This window comes from Pan troglodytes, chromosome 3 (genome assembly GCF_028858775.2).
Source record: "Pan troglodytes isolate AG18354 chromosome 3, NHGRI_mPanTro3-v2.0_pri, whole genome shotgun sequence".
NCBI lineage: Eukaryota > Metazoa > Chordata > Mammalia > Primates > Hominidae > Pan > Pan troglodytes.
In genome coordinates, this window is record NC_072401.2 from 16440581 (window position 1) to 16463298 (window position 22718).

A 22718-nucleotide genomic window follows, 5' to 3' on the forward strand; every position below is an offset into this window, starting at 1 on the left:
ACTATGGCAGTTTGCAGAAGAATTGGTTAGGTGTTTTGAGAATGTCCTTAATTTGGAAATTGTCTGGCATGTTCTGGTTAGATTGGGATCATGTTATTCTTCTTATGATCACACAAAACTTAAATGATGAATGCTTTCTTTGGGATTGTGAAAGGAAGTCTGAACACAATTGGTAAAAACACACTGGCTAAGGCTGGTAATTGAATGCATGTCTGGTCACCAGGTGGGGATTTGAAGTTCAAAAGCTGATTTTACTCTCATGCCTGTTACTACCACATAGCTTCTTGACCTAGAGGCCTGGCCCTACTTATGCAGTCACCAGAGATTATTCATATAATGGGTGCAATTTGGTTCTGAGGTAAGTCTTAACTGTGCCAAACTTATTGCCAGGCCAAAGTTGTCAAAAATCAACCCTTCCTTCAAAGGTTACTTTACAAACAGACATAGCAAATGCTGAGCTGCTGCACTAAAGCAATATTAATTTGTTGGGCAAATAATGTGCATTAAAATACATTTATTATCAGAAAATAAGGAAATTGGGCTAAGCAAACATCAGTAAAATCTAATTCGTCTGGCAAAAAGCATTAATCTTAGACCTACTCAAGAATATTTGCATTCTGGGAGGCCAGGGCAGGCGGATCATGAGGTCAGGAGATCGAGACCATCCTGGCTAACATGGTGAAACCCTGTCTCTACTAAAAACACACACACAAAAAAAAAAATTAGCTAGGCATGGTGGCGGGTGCCTGTAGTCCCAGCTACTCAGGAGGCTGAGGCAGGAGAATGGCGTGAACCCAGGAGGCGGAGCTTGCCGTGAGCCGAGATGTGCCACTGCACTCCAGCCTGGGCAACAAAGTGAGACAAAAAAAAAAAAAAAAGAATGTTTGCATTCCAAATTTAAAGTGCTCATTCATCATGAGATTTCAGGATTCCTGTTCAGGACAATGGAAGTTTTATGTCTTTAGAAAATGAAGAGATAGCAGAGTGTGGATTCTATAGTATTGGGTATGATTGCAAGGTGAAAACCTATTAAGTTTATTTACTTTAGAAAGAATGCTGTTATTAACCACATAATATTAACACATTTCTTAACTTTTATTTTAGGTTCAGAGGGTACATGTGTAGATTTGTTACATGGGTAAATTGCATGTCGCTGAGGTTTGCTGTACAAATGGTTTTGTCACTCAGGTAGTGAGCATAGTACCCAGTAGGTAGTTTTTCTAACCTTGCCCCCCTCCCTTTCTCCCCACTCTAGTAGTCTCCAGCCCTATTTTTGCCACCTTTATGTCCATGCTTACCTAATATTTAGCTCCTTCTCTTTTTTTTTTCTTTCCGAGACAAAGTCTTGCTCTGTCACCCAGGCTAGAGTGCAGTGGCAGGATCTTGGCTCACTGCAACCTCCACCTTCTGGCTTCAAGCAGTTCTCCTGCCTCAGCCTTCCGAGCAGCTGGGATTACAGGCACCTGCCACCATGCCTGGCTAATTTTTTTATTTTTAGTAGACACGGGGTTTCACCATGGTGGCCAGGCTGCTCTCGAACTCCGGACCTCATGATCCGCCTGCCTCGGCCTCCCAAAGTGTTGGGACTATAGTCGTGAGCCACTGTGCCCGGCCTAGCTCCTTCTCTTATAAGTGAGAACATGCAGTATTTGGTTTTCTATTCCTGTATTAATTTGTTTAGGATAATAGCCTCCAGCTGCATCCATGTGCAAAGGACACAATTCATTATTTTTCGTGGCTGCATAGATAGTATCCTATGATGTATATGTACCACATTTTCTTTTGTCAATTCACCTTTGATGGGCATCCAGGTTGATTCCATGTTTTTGCTGTTGTGAATAGTACCACAATGAACATATGAGTGTATATTGTTTTTCTAAATTTTTATTTATTTACTTTTTGGTAGAATGATTTTCATTTGGGTATATACCCAGCAGTGGAATCGTATCAACATGTTTTTAGAAACAATGTTTAATGGTTGGTTCTGATTCTCAACACATTTGAAACCTAACTCCAATTTTTGTGTTAGGTTAAATCATACGAAACTACTATTTGTAGTATGTCAAAAATGCTAGACTATCAGCCATTTGAATGAAACCACTTAATAATAATAGGTATTTTTTCTCAAGTAATAGGGCTATTTCAAAGCCTTTTACAGTGTTTTCTTTTTGTAAAAGTTTTTTTTTAGCTCTTCTATAATCAATTGCCCCTACAAATCAAGTTTTTTGATCACTTCTTTGCTTTTTGGATCTTTGTTTTTAAGTAAATCATTCTTAAACAGTCAAACACCCTTTAAAGAGGTCTGTGTCTTTTGGATAACATTTTTCAAGGTACCCCCACATACATGCACGTAAGAAAGCACTCACATATACACACCCGTTCCCACACACATGCTCACATATCACAAAACCCCACACAAGTACACATTTCTGTATGCCACCTCTACCTCCCTTCCTATCTTGGAGAAAAAGAAGGACCTAGAGAGTCTCCCTTTTGGATTTTCAGCCTCTAGCCCATGTGTGCTACAAAGAGCAACAGTTGCTCCCTTGGAAAGCTGAAAAAGGGAGAAGGTAAGCTGCCCTTTCTTGGTGTTAAGGCTGAGAGTGACGAGGCACATCGGCTTATGACCACATCCCTTTCTTCACATGAAGAGATGACAATATTTAGAAAAACCAAACCAGAAAAGCACCTCTGAAAAGACCTGTAAGGGCATTCAGTGCTGAAGGATACCAAATTTGATTCCAAATTTGGAATCAAATGGGTGAGTATCTTCAGAGGGTCCTAATGCTCAGGGGCCCAACAGTCAATGTCAACCCGTGATGGACTGTTCAAGGAGGACCTCACCTCACAGAAGGATACCCTTCTGTGATTAATGCCCTTACACAAAGAGCAAAAGGACTCACACATGTGGCATGCTGCTTAGGAGAAGGCAAGAATGAGCAGGGGAGTGAGACTCTGCAAGGCTGGACCCTAATGCGACCTCATTTCTACTACCTCTCCGTCATTTTTTCATTCATCCTAAAAGCACGCATGAAGCACCTACTATGTCCAGGCCCTCAGTGTTAATGATTGCCTGGAAGTGCAGTCAAGAAAAATGGTCCTTACCCTTGAGGAGTTAGCAGAAAATAGGGGGAAAGTCAAGGATATCAGTCATGACCATACAGAGGTTAATGACTATGTTGGAGGGAAAGCTGTGGTGCTTTGAGTTGGGACATCTAGCCTACCAGAGGCAGACAAGAATTTCTCTAGAGCCTGCAATTATGCAAACACAGCTCAACAGTGGGGGAAAGGGGATGTTATCTCTTCAGTCATTATTCAGTAACCACTCTCAGCACGGTGAAGTATCAGGCACTCAAGGGAAGATAAGATGAACATGGTTTGGCTCCTTTTCCTAGACCTGACCAGGTGAGTCTATGGCTCACACTTTGATGATTGCTGTAGTGGTGATACCTCATCACTCCGACATTTTGACGTCAAATTAAGAGGTGATGTTGTCTGGGGTGGTGTTATTTTTGTGATACACTTCTGAGTAAGGGCCATGTCCACTTGGAAGGTCATATCTTTCCCAACTAAGTACCCAATGGAGTTGATGTGAGTCTTACTATTGGCCATGTTTGGTTAAAGCAATGGCTTATTAGGAGGGTGTGAGCCATTGGATCATAAATTAATGAAAGAACCCAGACTGACTTCTTAGTACATTTTCTGTTGCTATAACTGAATACTTGAGACCAAGTAATTATAAAGAAAAGGAGTTTATTCGACTCACTGTTCTGGATGGTGGGAAGTTTAAGATCGGGCAGCTGCATCTGGGAAGGGCTTCATGCTGCAACATAGCATGGTGGATAGCATCAAGTGGTGAGAATGACTGTGAGAGCAGTGAACAGGCATGTGCAAAGGAAACCAAACACAAATGGGACCTAGCCTTATAACAGCCCACTCTTGTGTTAACTAATCTACTCTCATGAGAGTGAGAAGTCATTCCCACAAGACAACATTAATCTTTTAATGAAGACATCCCTCATGACCCAAATGCCTGTAATGGTCCCACCACTTCTCAACATCATTACACTGGGGACCATGCCTCTATATGAGTTTTGTTGGGAAGGCACAGACCAAGAGTAATAAAATCAAAAGTCAACAGAATGGTGTGCAGGATGACACTAGGTAGCTTCAATTATGATAGAAGAAATCAGTCTCATATCTGCCTAGCCCTTGGGACAATTTATGGTAATTGATCCCTGTAGAGTTTGGGCCCTATATTTGGCCTCCTCCCCTTATGTGATGGAGGCAAGATGGAATTTTTATAAAGACATCTTAAGTCCTGGGCAAAAAAGAAACTCATTTAGGTGTTTATCTGATGGCCTGAAATTTTAAAAGAAGTTGTTTGAGGAAGCCATTATGTATCTCAACAACACCAGTTTTCTGAGACCTATAATCTCCTGTAGCACAATGACATCTACCAGGTGACTGAGAATGAACAAAGCTACAACCCTATAGAGATAGAATATGCCCAAGGACCCAGTATTGGCTCCATCCTGTCTAAGATGCCCTCAGTAGCTGTGTGAAGCTTGTGGGTACTGTGCCTATGACCCAAAACATAATGAGTATAGAGGGTCATGGGCTCAGGTCACAATAGCAGCAAGACCAGTAACAACAAAGAGATTTGCCCATATAGCAATATTTAAGTTTTCTAGGAGTCACAGTTTTCCATGGGGAGACACCCTACACCTCGCTGCCAACCATTAGAGATGGGCCTGTCTAAATTTGGAATCAAATGGGTGAGTATATTCATAGAGTCCCAGTGCTCACGGGCCCAACAGTCAATGTCAACCAGTGATGGACTGTTCAAGGAGGACCTCACTTGTCCAGGATTTTGTCCACCAGAGTAAGAGAAGATTTGTTACAAGAAGGGAGTTGTGCCTGGGCCTGAATGCCCAGCTCCTGAATGCTCTGTGGTGAGCCCTGTCTACGGTCTTGGCAGGCAGGTCATCAGTCTCGGTGCCCTCAAAGCACCCTAGGGGCAGCCACTCCCTGCTCCTCCTCTCTCCAGGAAGCGTTTACTGTACTAATTACCCAAATTGCCTGCTTAACCTCACATCTGCCTGGTCACTTGGTCCAATAAGGTGTGCACTGGGGACCTCTCTCACTCCCAATGGTACTACTACCTGTGCAAAGCAAGATCTGAGGTCCATCCCTTGCCATAGTTTAGACTAGAAAACTGTGAAACGGCACAGCAGAGGTAGCACAAGGCAATGGCAGCCAAAGCACAGGCACCCCACCGGCCGACAGTGCCCTCCCAGGTAGAGCTAATTCCTCCCTGGGTTAGCTAATTCCTAAAGATAATACAGTATATGTGGTTGGCACAGTCAGCTAACGAGCCAAGAGCAGAAGGAGGCACGGTCCTTATGGAACACTGAGTCACCTTGCCGGCTGCTCAACTGTCCCAAAATGTACCTGTGGGATTTTAACTCATGAACGTGACTGAATGATGACACAAAGAGGCTGGTGCCATTGAAAAAATAATTTACTACAGTTACCTCCTCCCCACACCCCTGTATCTACAGGTTTCACATTTGTGGATTCAATCAACTGCAGATCAAAAATATTTTTAAAAAATTAAAAAAACAACCATGAAAAATAATGCAAATAAATAATACACTATAACAATGACTTACATAGCACTTATGTTGTATTAGGTATTGTAAGTAATCTAGAGATGACTTAAAGTATACAGGAAGATGTGCATAGGTTATACGCAAATACCATGCCATTTTACAGAGGGGACTTGAGCATCTGCAAATTTAAGTACCCATGGAGGTCCTGGAACTAATCCTCCTTAAATACCCAGGCATGACTGTACTCACCTTTCCAAAGAGAAGGAGCATGCCACAGCACACAGGGCTTCAGCAGGAGAAACATGAGGTTTGGGTCAGGTGGTGAAAGCAGGAGCGAGGGAACACCTAGGCCAGAGCCCTTATCATCGTTTCCGAGGGAAAGTTGAGGCTGGATGGAGAATATGGTCTCAGATGTGCTGGTTTTAATAATTCCAGCAGGCTCTGGGGCACGTGGTGTGGCTGTCTGGTCCTGTCTCCAGGTAGATTTAGGGTAAGGGTTAATACTGGCTTGGTATGTGAGAGTTAGATAAAGGGAATGGTTGGTTTACATGTGACAGGCGTGATCCCAAACATACTGTGTCATCTTTAGGAATTAGCTAACCCAGGGAGGGTCTGTCTCTCCCTGAATTTATCGGGTTCCCAAAGGTATCAAAACAGCATGAGTTGAAAAAATTAAAGCCCATGATTAATACGACCACCCAGTCTCATAGATTAAGGAAACTGAATGTCACCATCATGCTTGGTTTTGTATCACCTCAGCTTTTCTCCGCATTTGTACTTTGTTTTCTCAGACTAATTTTCTCTACTTCGTGGGAAACACGGGTGTCACCAGTTCCAAGCCAAGCAGAAGTGTGAACAATCCCAGGGAGAGATATGATAGGTTGGTCTTGAGTCGCATTCCTGCCATTGGACTTGTCAACCATGGCCAAAGAGCAGGATTCTATGATGAACGGCCCAGGCCTCTGAAACATGCAGTTGGGTTTGGAGGAGGAGCAACTATTCTCCCAGAAGGAGAGCCCTGTTCCCAGAAGGGAGAGAACCTATAATGTAAATGCCTGCGCTGGAAGAAAGCTATGGATAAGGTCAACAAAGAGGTTTGCAGGGGAACATTCAAGGTTTCACCTTAGGCTTCATCCAGACCAGGGGCTGTCAACCTTGCCAAGGATGAGGATCCTCTTACAACATCCACACTCTGTGCAGACCTGCCCGTCGCAGCACTCAATCACAAACTGTGACCGAGAAACAATGTGATGGGAAGAGTGACAGCAGCTACCACTTGAGCTATTACTCCTTGGAATTTGTGTGGATAATCTCATGTAATCCTTGAATCATGCTTAGGAGACAGGTACTGTTATTATTCACATTATGGAGAGGAGAAAATAAAAGATCACTCAAAACCAGACAGCTAGTGAACGGTGGGCCAGAGTCCAAAACAGGTCATTGATTCAAAAAAATGTGTTCACTTAACCTATGTTATCAAAAAGTGCCACACGGCCGGGTGCGGTGGCTCATGCCTGTAATCCCAACACTTTGGGAAGCCGAGGCAGGTGGATCACCTGAAGTCAGGAGTTAGAAACCAGCCTGGCAAACATAGTGAAACCCCGTCTCTCCTGAAAATACAAAAATTAGCCTGACCTGATGGTGGGCACCTGTATTCCCAGCTACTTGGGAGGCTGAGGCAGGAGAATCGCTTGAACCCAGGAGACAGAGGTTGCACTGAGCCAAGATTGCACCACTGCACCCCAGCCTGGGCAGCAAAGTGAGACTCTATCAAAAAAAGAAAAAAGAAAAAAAAAGTGGCACAATAGTACATGGGATTGGTAATGCCTTTAAATACAGTTGCATTTTATTTACCACAATGCTATCTACGGTCATTTGAAAATGAATTGTACGTTTGTTTACAATAAATGTTACTAATTTTTATTTTTTCTTTTAAAATATTTTTTAGGCCTGGTACGGTGGCTCATGCCTGTAATCCCTGCGCTTTGGGAGGCTGAGGTAGGGAGATCACTTGAGGCCAGGAGTTTGAGACCGGCCTGGCCAACATGGAAAAACTTTCTCTTTAATAAAAATACAAAAATTAGCTGGTAGGGATGGTGGTGAGCCCCTGTAACCCAGCTACTTGGGAGGCTGAGTCTTGAGAATCACTTAAACCTGAGAGGCAGAGATTGCAGTCAGCCAAGGTCACACCACTGCACTCCAGCCTGGAAAGACTCCATCTCTAAATAAATAAATAAATAAATATTTTTTAGAGACAGGGTCTCACTCTATCACCTAGGCCAGCATGCAGTGGCACAATTATGGCTCACTGCAGCCTTGAATTCCTGGGCTCCTGTGATTCTTCCACCTCAGCCTCCCAAGTAGTTAGGACTGCAGGCACACACCATCACACCCAGCTAAGTTTAAAGTGTTTTTTTGTAGAGACAGGGTCTCATTTTGTTGCCCAGACTTGTCTTGAACTCCTGGACTCAGGTGATCCTCCTGCTTTGGCCTCCCAAAGCACTGAGATTATAGCCACTGTGCCTGGCAATATGTTGCTAATTTAATGGCCTCATGAATCCCTACGTCTCCCCCTTCTAGCCCAATGTCCTCTATTCTCCCTACCCCAAGCCAGGCCCTGCTCTGGAGTCCTTTGGGGTCACCACTTGGAAAACTCTGAGATAACACAGGCTGCCGCTCCCGAATGACCAAGGGGAAGAAATTCCACTGGGGCACTGGAAGAGGAAAAACAGTATAGGCATCCCATAACCAGCTCATCCTGAGAACTTGTACACCATTTCAAACATGGCGGAGACAAACCCTACAGAAGGACGGTGTCATCTGAGTGTGACAAAGGGAGGGATAGAGAATTAGACTCCGGCCCATGGGGCAGGTTTGATTTAGTAACATGGTCCCCCTTCTTTCAATGTAAATGATCTGAAAACAAAAAAGGGGCCAGAAACCTGTTTCACTCTCCCTTTAAAACAATTATCTGAATAAATTCAACAACTTAATTTGTCTTAGGCTTAGAATTTACCCTAACAAAATGTTGTGACAAATGTTCATATTTAGCAGTGATGTGATTTCATATTTTGCAGTGATCAGGCTGATTTAGGCTCATGTCTTTCCCAGATTTGGTTGCAAGACTCCTATTTCCAGTTTTCAGAAGCATCTGTGACTCCATTGAGATAGCATGTGGCAACCTTATCCAGGAAGACCAGTCTGATGTATGAAGAGTTTTTCCTTCCTGTTTCATCAAGTTTATCTGTCTACCTGATTTATAATCATACTATGAATCTGCATAGCACAATGTCATTGTCAAAGCCCTTCACTATGTATTATTACTATATTAGATCTTTTTAAAATTATTTTATTTATTTGTTTGTTTGTTTATTTATTTTTGCAGAGGCAGCATCTTGCTATTTTGCTCAGGCTGGTCCTGAACTCCTGGACTCAAGCAATCCTCCTGTGTTGGCCTCCCAAAGGCCTGGGATTACAGGCATGAGCCACTGCTCCCAGCCCCATCTGATCTCGATAGTCCTCAATAAGGAGTAGCCATTATTATCACCTGAAATAAAGATGAGGAAACTGACTTCTTTAGTGACTTCCCTCAAGTTTGTTGAAGTGTTTCATTTCAACAAGTACTCGTTTGCTAAAGTTAGGCCCAGCTCTCCCATTCTAGTAGAGAAAATACAGTATTTTTTTCTTACTCTGGTGGAAAAAGATGAAAAGTGATACCACAATCCAAAACTAAATCTGGCAGTAACTGATGCATGCTTCTAGGAAGAGTCCAGCAGAAAGCTGCACAGGGGAAATCTTGGTACCTCTTCAGTTCACAGCCTGACCTGGTTTGGCTTCGAGAAGCAGAGAGGACCACAGAAAAGGAGAGAAAGAAAGGAAACAGAAACTTCCAGGGAGGTGTGAGACAAAGGGTGAGTAATTCAAAGGCTAGAGAGGGATGGTGAATATGTGCTCACATAAAACAGGTCACCCTCATTTAATAGGTCTGAAGACTTTCTCAGCTCTAATTTCTAGGTTGTCAATAGCTAATGACATCATGGTAAGGTAAGAAAGATGTTGTTTAAGGAACAGCTACAAAACCTCCCAGCTGCCTACAGAAGGGCATTAGGCTTGATCTAGAGGCAAAATATGTCCTTTAAGAGTTCCTCTGTGCTGATTATTAACTGTAATCATTGTGGGGCACAAAAATATGTTACATATTAGTAGTTAGAAACACAACAAAGGATTTTTAGGGGTTTTTTTTGTTTCTATAGATTTTTGGAAAACCAGTGGTATTTGGTCACATGAATAAGTTTTTTAGTGGTGATTTGTGAGATTTTGGTGCACCCATCTCACAAGCAGTATACACTGAACCCAATTTGTACTCTTTTATCCCTCACCCCCTCCCAACGCTTTCCCCCTGAGTCTCCAGAGTCCACTGTGTCATTCTTATGCCTGGTGTATTAGTTTGTTTTCATGCTGCTGATAAAGACATACCCGAGACTGGGAAGAAAAAGAGGTTTAATTGGACTTACAGTTCCACATGGCTGGGGAGGCCTCAGAATCATGACAGGAGGCAAAAGGCACTTCTTACATGGTGGCAGTAAGAGAAAATGGGGAAGAAGCAAAAGCCAAAATCCCTGATAAACCCATCACATCTCATGAAACTTATTAACTACCGTGAGAATAGCATGGGAAAGACCATCCCCCATGATTCAATTACCTTCCCCTGGGTCCCTCCCACAACACATGGGAATTCTGGGAGATACAATTCAAGTTGAGATTTCAGTGGGAACACAGCTGAATCTTATTATTCTGCCACTGCCCCCTCTAAATCTCATGTCCTTGAATTTCAAAACCAATCATGCCTTCCAAACAGTCCCCCAAAGTCTTAACTCATTTCAGCATTAACCCAAAAGTTGACAGTATGAAGTCTCATCTGAGACAAGGCAAGTCCCTTTTGCCTATGAGCCTGTAAAAGCAAGCTAGTTACTTCCTAGATACAATGGGGGTATAGGTATTTGGTAAATACAGCTGTTCCAAATGGGAGAAATTGACCAAAAGAAAGGGGTTACAGGGCCCATGCAAGTCCAAAATCCAGCCAGGCGGTCAAATTTTAAAGCTCCAAAATGATCTCCTTTGACTCCAGGTCTCACATCCAGATCACACTGATACAAGAGGTGGGTTCTCATGGCCTTGGGCAGCTCTGTCCCTGTGGCTTTGTACAGTACAGCCTCCCTCCTGGCTGCTTTCATGGGCTGACGCTGAGTGTCTGCAGCTTTTCCAGGCACACAACAGTGCAAGCTGTTGGTGGATCTACCATTCTGGGGTCTGTAGGACAGTGGCCCTCTTCTCACAGCTCCACTAGGCAGTGCCCTAGTAGGGACTATGTGTGGGGGCTCCAACCCCACATTTCCCTTCTGCACTGCCCCAGCAAAAGTTCTCCAAGAAGGCCCCACTCCTACAGCAAACTTTTGCCTGGGCATCCAGGCATTTCCATACATCTTCAGAAATCTAGGTGGAGGTTCCCAAACCGCAGCTCTTGACTTCTGTGCATCTGCAGGCTCAACACTGTAGGAGATCAGTCAAAGTGGTGGGAGAAATTATAGGCAAAGGGCACGAACCTTCGGAAAGGTCAGAAGGCTCTGCAAAGCTTCGGGGAGAATAAGATAAAGGCAACTGTTCTCTTACCCTGAGGCAGTGGGTGAGAAGTAGGTACAAGGGAGTGCAGGGGAATTTATCTAAATAGGCTCGTTTACTCATTTTGACCAGAAAAAGACCTTTGATCATCCGCGCGTGTGACCAGTTCCCTAAAAGGAGAATAATAAATGTTAATTAGCCACAGACTGTGTTTGCTCCAGGCTTTCGGCATTATGCCTGTACTAAATAAAAGCAAGCAGCTCCAGCTTATCGAGGCTGCTCTTTTCTTTGGTCCCTAGTGCCAGCAGCCCCCTAGCTGCTCTTATACTTCATGCCTGTGTCTGAGTACTCCTTTCATCTGTCGCTTGGCCAGGGTCTGCGGGATGGACCCAGCAGCTGGTGCCCCTGTGAGACTCACAGCTTCCAAGGCTTGAGGCTTCCACCCTCTGAAGCCACAGCCTGAGCTTTACATTGGCCCCTTTCAGCCATGGCTGGAGCAGCTGGAACACAGGTCACCAAGTCCCAAGGCTGCACACAGCATGGGGACCCTGGGCCTGGCCCCCTAAACCACTTTTTCCTTCTGGACCTCTGGGCCTGTGATGGGAGGGGCTGCCCTGAAGGTCTCTGACATGGCCTGGAGACATGTTCCCCATGGCCTTGGGAATTAACATTAGGCTCCTTGCTACTTATGCAAATTTCTGCAGCTGGCTTGAATTTCTCCCCAGAAAATGGGTTTTTATTTTCTATCGTATAGTCAGGCCGCGAACTTTCCAAACTTTCATGCTCTGCTTCACTTTTAAAACTGAATGCCTTTAACAGTACGCAAGTCACCTCTTGAATGCTTTGCTGCTTAGAAATTTCTTCCACCAGATTCCCTAAATCATCTTTCTCAAGTTCAATCTCTAGGGATTGAACAGGGATCATTAGCTCTGGGGGTGGGGCCTGACTTTGTCTGGCAAATACATTGGTCCTCTGCTGTCACCTGGTGGCCATTACTGGTATGCAGTGGTAATTGACAACTGTCATCATGGAGTTGCCATTCTGTGAAGCTGGCAGATTCCGGCCACACCGTAGGGGCACTGGAGACTATTCTCTGCTTGGCTTAGTATCCGGTTCACTTGTAATTAGATGATGCCGTACTGTTCACAGCAATGGTGCCCCCAGTAGAGGGCTAATGGACAAAACATTCAATGCACATTTCATGTCCTTGGTCTCAGGTTGGCGTCATTTTTAAGTGGTAAGATAGACTTTGGAAGATGTGACTGAGAAAATTGCTAGACAGATGATGTTATCTGCACTGTGGCCTACACATCTTTAGCAGACAATGTGAGCATTACATGCAGCTGCTCCTCAGAGGAAACATTCCCCTTGGAGGAGGTGTTTGGAGAAAATCAGGACAGAAGAGGCAGGGATTCAGGGAGATCGGTTCTCTATGTCTATGATTTCACCATAAAATCTCTCAACCACTGCTCTTTTTCTTTTTTTAAATTGACCCTACCACCTGGGAATCTTCACTGGTTTCATCATTATTTGACACCATCAGTGACAACACAAAGAGGGTGACTCCAATCTGTTGCTTCTACCACTCCCTGGTTTGGCTTATTGAATATGGAAGATCATATGATTAATTGCTAGAATTTGTGAACCGTAATGAACTCTTTCAGTGGCTGAGTTCTACTACTGTGCCCAGCCCTCATGATTGGTGACCCATCAATGAGGAAGGCCTGGGTGTGGGTGAGTACTTGATTAATAAAGATGGATGTAGCAGTTACTGAATTAGAACAAATAGATTATGTCACTGTCGAAGGAAAGGAGCACCCCCAGTATTAGGGAGAAACCACCCTTTACATTTCAGTGTATAAACCAATTTCAGTTCATTTTTTTGTATCAAGTAATAGTAGATATTCATATTTTTCTCATGGATATGCTGTTATTTCAGCACCTTTTGGTGAAAAGAATTTCCTTTTCTTTTTTAAAATTTCTTTATAAAATTCAAATAAAATACGTATATCATAAAATATGCCATCTTAACAATTTTAAGTGTATAATTTGGTAGTATTAATTACATTTGTTATGCAACCATCACTGCTGTCCACTTCAAGAACTCTTTTAATCTTATAAAACTAAAACTCTATAAACATTAAACTAACTTCCCATTCTCACCTCACCATAGTCTCTGGCAGCCAACATTCTACTTTTGGTATCTGTGATTTTTGACTAGTCTAGGTACCTCATATCAGTGGAATCGTGCAGTATTTGTCTTTTGTGACTGGCTTATTTTATCTGTCATAATGTACTCATGGTTCGTCCATATTGTAGCCTATGTCAGAATTATCTGCTTTAAGGTTTAACAAAGCCTTTCCTTTTAGGATGACTGAAATATTGCTTGGCCAATGTTACTCTGCATAGAACACATGGAAATGTTAAAATACACCTTTCTGGGCCTCACCCCAGATACTCTGGTTCAGTTTGTCTGTGGTGGGGCCTGAGAATTAGCATTTTTTTTGAGATGGAGTCCTGCTCTGTCGCTCAGGCTGGAGTGCAGGGGCATGATTTTGGCTCATTGCAACCTCCGCCTCCCTGGTTCAAGTGATTTTCCTGCCTCAGCCTCCTGAGTAGCTGGGATTACAGGCACCTACCGCCACGCCCAGCTATTTTTTGTATTTTTTAGTAGAGATAGGGTTTCGCCATGTTGGCCAGGCTTGTCTCAAACTCTTGGCCTAAGGTCATCTGCCCTCCTCGGCCTCTCAAAGTGCTGGGACTACAGGCATGAGCCACCGCCCCCGGCCAAGAATTAGCATTTCTAAAGCTCCCCAGCAGAAGCAGATGCCTCTGGCCCACCTGTCACCCTTTGGGTAGCACAGATTTTCATCTTTAAAATCACTGGTCAGCTATATGGTGATGTTAGTTTAAAATGTTGGTGAAAAATGGTCTGTGACAAATCCCAGCCTATCCTGTGATGTTTACAAATTGAACGCCATGAGCGTTAGAATTGGGTGAACCTGGATTTCTCTGCTGTCCTGACTCTTAACAAGCTGTGTACAACTCACCTCTCCAGACTTTCAAGTCCCTTGGTTTATAATTGGGAATAAAACTACTTACCTCCTAGGGATGTAGTGAGAGCTATATGAGGGGGTGAGTGAAAGGCTCAGAGCCCTTATAAGAAATAGACTTGGCATGTCACAGTAGATGCTTGATGTATATATATTTTAGAAACTCAACCCCAGCAAACGTCCCCTGGCTGCCCCCACCCACCGCCTTCTGTGTCATCTCCAACACTCATCAATGTGTTGTCTTGGTTTCCACTACTTCACTGCACTTCTAAGATGTGAAACCTAGTTGGTTAGTTCATGTCTCCCCTATCCAATGTGTTGCACAGTGCCTGGGACATAGTTGATGAGGAATAAATATTTCTTAATTGTGTGAACTACATATAGAGGCCATATTAGTAGTCTTCAACTCAGGTTACACATAGAATTGCCTGGAAATTACTTAGGATACACCCCAGAGATTCTAATTCAATTAATTAAGGGCGGTGTTTCCCAAACTTGGCTGCATATTAGAGTCACCAGGGGAAATGTAAAATTGCACATGCTCAGGCCCCATCCCTGGCCAGTTACACCATAACCTTTGGTGCTGACGTCCAAGCACCAGTGTTTTTGAAAAGCTGCCCCAGGTGACTCCATTATGTAGCTAGGGTTGGGCACTGCTGGGCTAGATGGGGAAACAATTTAAGTACATCAAGAGTGGACTAGTGGGCCAGGTACAGTGGCTCACGCCTGTAATCCCAGCACTTTGGGAGGCCGAGGCAGGCGGATCACCTGAGGTCAGGAGTTCGAGACCAGCCTGGCCAACATGGTGAAACCTTGTCTCTACTAAAAATACAAAAATTAGCTGGGCATGGTGGCACATGCCTGTAATCCCAGCTACTCGGGAGGCTAAGGCAGGAGAATCGCTTGAACCCAGGAGGCGGAGGTTGCAGTGAGCTGAGATTGCACCACTGCACTCCAGCCTGGGTGACAGAGCGAGACCCATCTTGAATAAATAAATAGCCATTAAAAAAAAGAGAGAGAGAGTAGACTATTAATGTGTTCTTAGGTAAGACAAATACGAAATTAAGAAGAGAGTGAGTCACTTTTCGCGTATGTCTAATAAAATCTAATTTTCTTCCTTTCCAACTCTGTTGATTAATTTAATTGCTGAGTGTACAGGGTTGTTCTCTTTCAGGTTCACTTCTCTATCTTTTTGGCTAGTTGCTATTGCTGCATGGTGGCTGTGCTGGGTTGAATAGTGCCCACCAAAAATTTTTGTCCATTTGGAATCTGTGAATATGATCTTATTTGGGAATAGGGTGTTTGCAGATATGATGGAGTTAAGATAAGGTCTTTCTTGATTAGGATGGACCCTAATCCAGTGGCTGGTGCCCTTATCAGGAGAGGGAAATTTGACACACACGCAAGGGAAAATTCCATGTGAAGACAGAGGCAGGGATTAGAGTGATATGTCTATAAGCCAAGGAATGTCAAGGATTCCAGCAACTTTAAGAAACTGAGAGAGAGGCATTGAACAGATTTTCCCTGAGACCCTCCAGGAGAAACTAACTTTGGTGACATCTTGAGGCACTTCTTGCCTCCATCACTGTGGGAGAACACATTTCTGTTGCTTTAAGCCACCTAGTCTGTGTAATGCACGATGGCACCCTGAATAAAATAATAGTGACTTCATGGGTATACATGATCTCTATAGCATCTAGGTATCGCGTTCATTAAGAAGACTAAAGTCGTATTTCTGAAATCATTCTTTTATTTTGCACACACATAGCTGCTATTTACTGAACTTTCTCTAACTCCAAGTCCATGTTACCATGCAATGAAATGTGACAAATTCATGTCCTGCTCAGAAGGCTAAACTGGAAATTCATGAATGCGTTACATATTTAAACTTTCATAGAAGGCTCAGATCAACAAAGCAAAACTTCTATAGATAATAAGTAGATGTGTATGCTTGTCACTCTTGGGCCCATCAGCACCTGTTCCCTATCATATTGCTGAACTCTGCAAACTCCAGAAAGGAAGGTTTCTTTTCCAAACTTCAGAGAAGCTGCAGATCAAGAATTTGGGCAGTTGCATCTGATTAGAAACTCTCTTCTTCCAGTGTGAGAACGTTGGACTGAAAGCGGCATAATATAAAAAGAGATGGTTGTCTGTCAGGGAGAGGTCAGATCTAAAAAAAAAAAAAAAAAAAAGGAAGGGATGAAAAATTCTTTGTTAGTTGTTATGGGTTGAATTGTGTGAATTGTGTCCCTCCCAAAACCTAAAAACCGTAGACTTAAGTCCTAACCTCCAGTACCTCAGGGAGCATTTGTATTTAAAGATAGGGGCCATTAAAGAGGTGGTTAAGGTAAAATGGGGCTGTTTGGGTGGGACTTCATCCAGTGTGAATGGTATCCTAACAGAAAGAGATGAGACCCACCCAGAGGAATGACAGCGAGAAGGCTGCCATCTATGAGTCAAGGAGAGAGTCCTCAGAAGACACCAATCCTGCTGACACCTTGATCTTGGAATTTCAGTCTCCAGAATTGTGAGAAAATATATTTCTGCTGTTTAAGCCACCCATTCTGCAGTATTTTGCTATGGCAGCCCCAGCAAGCTAATACAGTAGTCCTATGCAGCTTATCTGCAGGATCAAGATATTGTTTTCAGCTTTAGCGCCTGTATGCATCTGTATATACGCTGTACATCTGTCTGTATAAATACGCATGGATGGATGTCTAAATGGGTACTCTTCTGTTGACATTGTTTATCTCTGTGTGGTGGGATTATGGATGAAGTTTTAAAATTCTTTGTGTTTTTCTGTTGTGTTTGAATTTTTCAAATGATTTGTATGTCTTATTTGTAGAAAGACCAAAAAAATCACTTTTAAAAGAAAAAAAAAAGGACCTCCCCTCAATAGTAACTTTTTTTGGCTTAAGTGTCCCCTTTTCTCCTCTGGGACAGATCTGAAATATTAAACAAGCAGAAAACCTCCAGCCCAGAACAGCAGACACCAAAACAACTTTGTTGTGAACCAACATTTCTTGCTGCCTGGGCGCTTGTAGAAAGAGCCTTATTTGTTTGGTGGTATTAGTTATCAAAGTGCTATTTATCAGGAAATCTGCTTTGTTCCTATTTTTCTTACACAGATAATATGAAAAAACCTCAGAAACTCTCCTTTTAAACTCAAAGTGCACAAATAAGACTGGAATCCCATGTAAATGAACTCCTTGCTGGTGTGCAAAATTAATGAAAGCTGCTACATTTAAGGACAGAGATCAGTAATAAGCCTTATTTCCACAAGAAAAAGTTTGGTCTTTTAAAAGCAATACTTGGAGTTGATTAAATCTGTTATTATTAATTAGATTTTCTCCTCTGTGATGAACAAAAAACAATTAAAGGCTTTGAGAGCTGTGAGAAAGACTTTAAAGACTATTTGACTCAAACTTTCCTCAGTGCACAACACTCCCCACCCTAACTTGACTGTAGGAGAAAAAACTGAGAACAAGACGGGGTGTGGCGACACCTCCACCATGACATAGCACCTCGGCCACAAACAGCTGCAGCAAAGGCTTGGTTCATTAGGAAACGTTACCCGGCAGAATTCCAAAGGCCTCAGTCTAACAGTGAGGTGGTTCCATCACAAGGAGATTCTCAACCTTGGCTGCACATTCAAATCACTTGGGGGACAGTTTTAAAAGTCCACATTCCTGCGCTACTATGTTGGAGACATAGATGGAACGGTCTGGCGAGGGGCCTGGGCATCAGCATTTTTAGAGCTCCTTGTAGGTGATTCCTATGCAACTCCAGGGTCAAGTGCCACTCCGGATGAACTACCTCATCTACTCTGCTCTGCAACAGACAGCCTCAAACCCACCCCCAAACACATGCTGAGACTCTGATGTGGTCGCAGCAGCTGTGAAAGTGCTAAGTGCCTCTCACATAGTCTCTGTATATAAGTATATACACGTAGTCTCTGTATATAAGTAAAGGAAAGGGTGTTACCTGTAGGGGTCTTTCACCTGTCACCCTCGGAAGAAGCTGATGAGAAAGGCACACAGGGCCTGGAAGGGTTTCCAACAATGTTTCCAGGCCTTCTTCTTTGCTTCCTCATTCCCTCCGGGCCTGGGTCCAGGCTGGGTAGGTTTGGCTGTGGGTCGGGTGGTGGGTTTGGCTTTTCCCAGCTCTTCCATGGAGTCCTTTCCCAGCTGTGTTGCTTCTGTGAGTTTCACTGTGGCCTTGGGCCTCAGAGATGGCGTCCCAGCCTCAGGCTGCTGGTTGGGCTCTGGGCTGCCCTTGAGGCTGGAAGTCACCTGCTGCATGTGGGCCTGGGGTCCAGCCTCCCTGCACATGGATGGCCTCAGCACCGGGGCCCCCTGGCACGCATGGTGAAGGCGCCTCAGCTCCTGCAGGGCTTGATTCCAGTAAGGTTTGGGGTCAGCAAGGAAAGCCTGGCACATGCTGGGCTGCCCCCTGTACTCACACCAGTATGTCTGGTCTGTGTTGCGGCAGTCGACGCGAAGCCAGACTTCTCCAGCACCTTGCCCCAAGCTGCTGGGACGCATAGTGCAGGAATCTCTCCCTCCAGTCTGGAAATGGAATTCCTCCCCAGTGCTTCCTTGCTTTTGCCTCGGGGCCTGACCCAAAGTCCCCAGGCAGGACAAGGTCACCAGCAGGAGGCAGGGGACGAACTTCATGGCGATACTCCGATAAACTTGCTTGCAACCCTGCACCAGGAGAGAGAACACAAGTGGGATGAGTCACCCTTTAAAGGGTGCTGCACAAAAGACTCTTTCTCTGCAAGGGTGGGGAGGATGTTTTGCAGCAAATGAGAAACATGCCCACAGACCTTAGACACGTAACACTTGGCAAGGGCAGAGCAGCCACCAGGGGCCGCCCACCACAAGCAAAGGGAATGGTTTTCCTGAGTGCCTCAGAGAGATCTGCCCCAGCCCTGTCATGCACAAAGCACTACACACAGCTCTGGGGCTGAGGGTTTTACAGTTTTCCAACCACAGGGTGCTTGCTCTAAAATTGGCCCTTGTACGGGAACAGCCTTCTTTGTCAACATTTGGTATATGCCAAGCTGTGGCAGTGGAATTCTGGAAAGTGAGGTTTGCAGCTGGGAGTCTGGGCTGCCTCGAGGCTCCCTCCTGCTCCCTGGAATCCCCATCTTGGGGGACCATGGCTTTAGTTAATCCAAAGGAAGCCAGAATTTTATGAGCCTAGGTGTTATGAGATGGCCTAGCAAATGCAAAAAAGACTATGTGAGGTTGTGTGAGGATGTGTGTGCCAGAGGGACACAGAGACACTCCCCCTCCCACCCACCGAGCTGAGAGTCACCTGGTGTGGCCTCTGTGGGGCTGTCCCGCCATCACCGTGGCCACAGGCCACAGTGCTGCAATGTTCACTTCCCTTCTTATTGCATGCCTTACAATTGCACCAACTGAATGACGACGAGGAAGGCATGCAAATATATGTTCACACTGGGATTCAGTCTATTTTAGACCATGAATTCTATTTCAAATTCAATTGAAATAACACAGTTTTAATTATATCACAGGAAAATATGATTTTAAATATTATTATTATTGTTCTAAAATAGAAAAAAAATAAATTGAAAATAACTTTTGATTCTGTGTCGAGAATCATAGTTTGGTACGGTCATAACTGTCTTTTGATGACCCTTCCAGAGGGCACTGTGGAGTGGACTAAAGGTGGCAATTTGCTGTTAGGAATAGGGTAGACGGATGTTGGGGGACTAGTTTGAATGTGAGGGATTTATCTTGACGATCCCACGTAGGGTAGTTGGTACCTGGCACAGCCTTCCTTCCACCTGGATATTCTGAGTCCTCAGAAGACCTAGTAGGGCTGGAACTAAAGCCAGGCTGAGCTTCGGCAGCCACTGTGTGTAGCAGTGAGAGCCTTCCAGAAGAGGGCATCACCCCAGGTGGGAAGCAGAGGAGGCTTCCAAGAAGTGGTGCCAAACCTTCAAGACAAGTCAGTCAATTTGTCAGGTTGAGAAAGGGTAAAGGGCAGGTGTTTTGTTTGTTTGTTTGTTTGTTTGTTTTGGCCTCATTCTGTCACCTAGACCGGATTGCACTGGTGTAATTATAGCTCACTGTAGCCTCCAACTCCTGGGCTCAATTACTTCTCCTGCCTCAGCCTCTCAAGTAACTGGGACTACAGGCATGGGCTGCCACACCCAGCTAAATTTTAAATTTTAAATTTTTAGGGACAGGGTCTCACTCTGTTGTCCAGGCCGATCTCAAACTCCAGGCCTCAAGCAATCCTCCTGCTTCCTTGTCCTCTGGAGTCACTGGAATTACAGATGTGAACCACCACAACCAGCTAAAGGTAGGTTTTTTTTTTTTTTTCACACAGTCTTACTTTGCCACCCAGGCTAGAGTGCAGTGGCACAATCTTGGCTCACTGCAACCACCACTTCCCAGGTTCAAGCAATTGTCCTGCCTCAGCCACCTGAGTAGTTGGGATTACAGGCACCTACCACCATGCCAGGCTAATTTTTGTGTTTTTAGTAGAGATGGGGTTTCACGACGTTGGCCAGGCTGGCCTCAAACTCCTAACAAGTGATCCGCCCACTTCAGCCTCCCTAAGTGCTGAGATTACAGGCACGAGCCACTGCGCCTGGCCAAGGGCAGATTCTTAAGGCAGGATAATGCTTCCTGTAAAGGAGTGATCCTGGAGTGCAGGTTTATGGACTGCTGAAATGTCAAGGGCAAGGAGGCAGTGGTGAGAATCAGGCTGGAGAGGTGACTCAGGGTGGGGTCCGCAGCCCCCGTACCAATCCACAGGGCCAGTTCTAAGACAGAGGCTTGCCCTTTGTGTGCTTCCAACTCAGGAGCCCCTGGAGTAAACAGCACTCCAAGCCAGGCTCCATGTCGTGGCCACAGGAAGGCAGGTGTTCAGCTCCAACCTCCTTTCCCCCACCCACCACAGTGTTGCAGGGAACTGCTTGCTAGACCTATCTAGCCGCCCTGAGGTTATGGCCAGCCCTTTTCAATGCCCTAGTGAGGCTGAGTTTACCCTGCAATGGGAACTTATCATAAGAGCTCTAATCACGCTCTTCCTCTTTTCGCTTTTGGGACAAGCCAAACCTCAAGACCTTTGCACTAGTGCCCAGTGCCTGAAAATCTTTTCCTTGAACATTGCATGCCTGCCTTCTCCCTGCCACCTTCACAGAGGCCTTCCCTCGCTATACAACATAAATGAGCTCTTCTGTTCCTCTATCACTTCATCCTGCTTTAATCCTCTTGACGGCAGTGATTTCTCTCTCTTTTTTTGAGACAGAGTTTTGCTCTGTCACCCAGGCTGGAGTGCAATGGCGTGATCTCAGCTCATTGCAACCTCCGCCTCCTGGGTTCAAGCAATTCTCCTGTCTCAGCCTCCCGAGTAGCTGGGACTATAGGCACATGCCACCACACCTGGCTAATTTTTGTATTTTTAGTAGAGACAAGGTTTCACCATATTGGTCAGGCTGGTCTTGAACTCCTGACCTCGGATTATCCACCTGCCTTGGCCTCCCAAAGTGCTGGGATTACAGGTGTGAGCCACCATGCCCAGCCCAATTTCTCTTCTTTCTTATTTGCTTGTTCATCTTTTAAGTGTGGAGTGTCATGATCAGATTTGCACTGTAAGAGACTGCTGTGTTGAGAAAGGATTGGTGGACAGGGGGACTTTGCACAGGGAGGGTAGTGGGCAAGCTGGCTCTGTATGGGCTGAGTTGCTGTAACAAAAAGACCTTCTCTATTATGAACCAGTCTTCCAGGTTCATGCCTGGAAGTTCTTCAAATTTAACACATGCCTTCCAAGGTTTGTTTGATTGCTGCCATTTCCAGTGGAATAAGTCCAGGATCTGCAGTTTTGTCTTAGTAGACACTTCACTTACTTACTGCTGGCCTAAGCCTAGTCACTCAGCCACATCTAGCTGCAAGGGAGGCTGGGAAATACAGTCCCCACCAGGTAGCCTATGTCTAGCCAAAACTCAGGGGGCTGGAAGCCTAAAAGAAAGAGGGGAATGCCTCGCTAGCCAAGAGACATTATGAAAACTGTAAGAGGATCTCATCAGTGGGGATGGAGAGGAAGGCTTGGTGACCAAGGGTGGATGGAAGGGAGGGGGAAATCAGACTTAAGAGATTCCTACAGCTCCGGTGATAGGGTGAAGGTGGAGAAATTCAAGAAAGGGAACATGGTGAGGAGAACCTGTGGCGATGTGCAGGTCAGGACAGTGGTTTAAGGCAGGGGCCACAAACTGTGGCCCATGTGGCCTGCTTTTGTAATTTTTGAAGAACACGGCAATATCTATTCACTTACGTATTGCCTATGGCTACTTTTGTGCTACAACAGAGTTGAGGACACATAGGCCACATGGCCCAGAAAGCAAAATAGATTCACTGTCTGACCCTTTTCAGAGAAAGGTTGCCAACCTCTG

At 44.7% G+C, this 22718-nt stretch overlaps 1 protein-coding gene across 1 annotated transcript; it reads right to left on the minus strand.

The window, feature by feature from the left end:
• Positions 1-16017: 16017 nt before the first annotated feature.
• Positions 16018-21194, minus strand: FGFBP2 (fibroblast growth factor binding protein 2). Its single transcript, XM_526532.9, has 2 exons — positions 18272-21194; positions 16018-16457 (listed from the first exon to the last, which is right to left on the minus strand). The coding sequence occupies exon 1, from the start codon at positions 18961-18963 to the stop codon at positions 18292-18294; it is 672 nt and encodes a 223-aa protein (XP_526532.4). The 5' UTR covers positions 18964-21194; the 3' UTR covers positions 16018-16457; positions 18272-18291.
• Between the last annotated feature and the right edge of the window lie 1524 nt (positions 21195-22718).

What these genes read in the sequence shown, in the direction of transcription:
- FGFBP2 (XM_526532.9), bottom strand. Translation starts at nt 18,963, where the DNA reads ATGAAGTTCGTCCCCTGCCTCCTGCTGGTGACCTTGTCCTGCCTGGGG.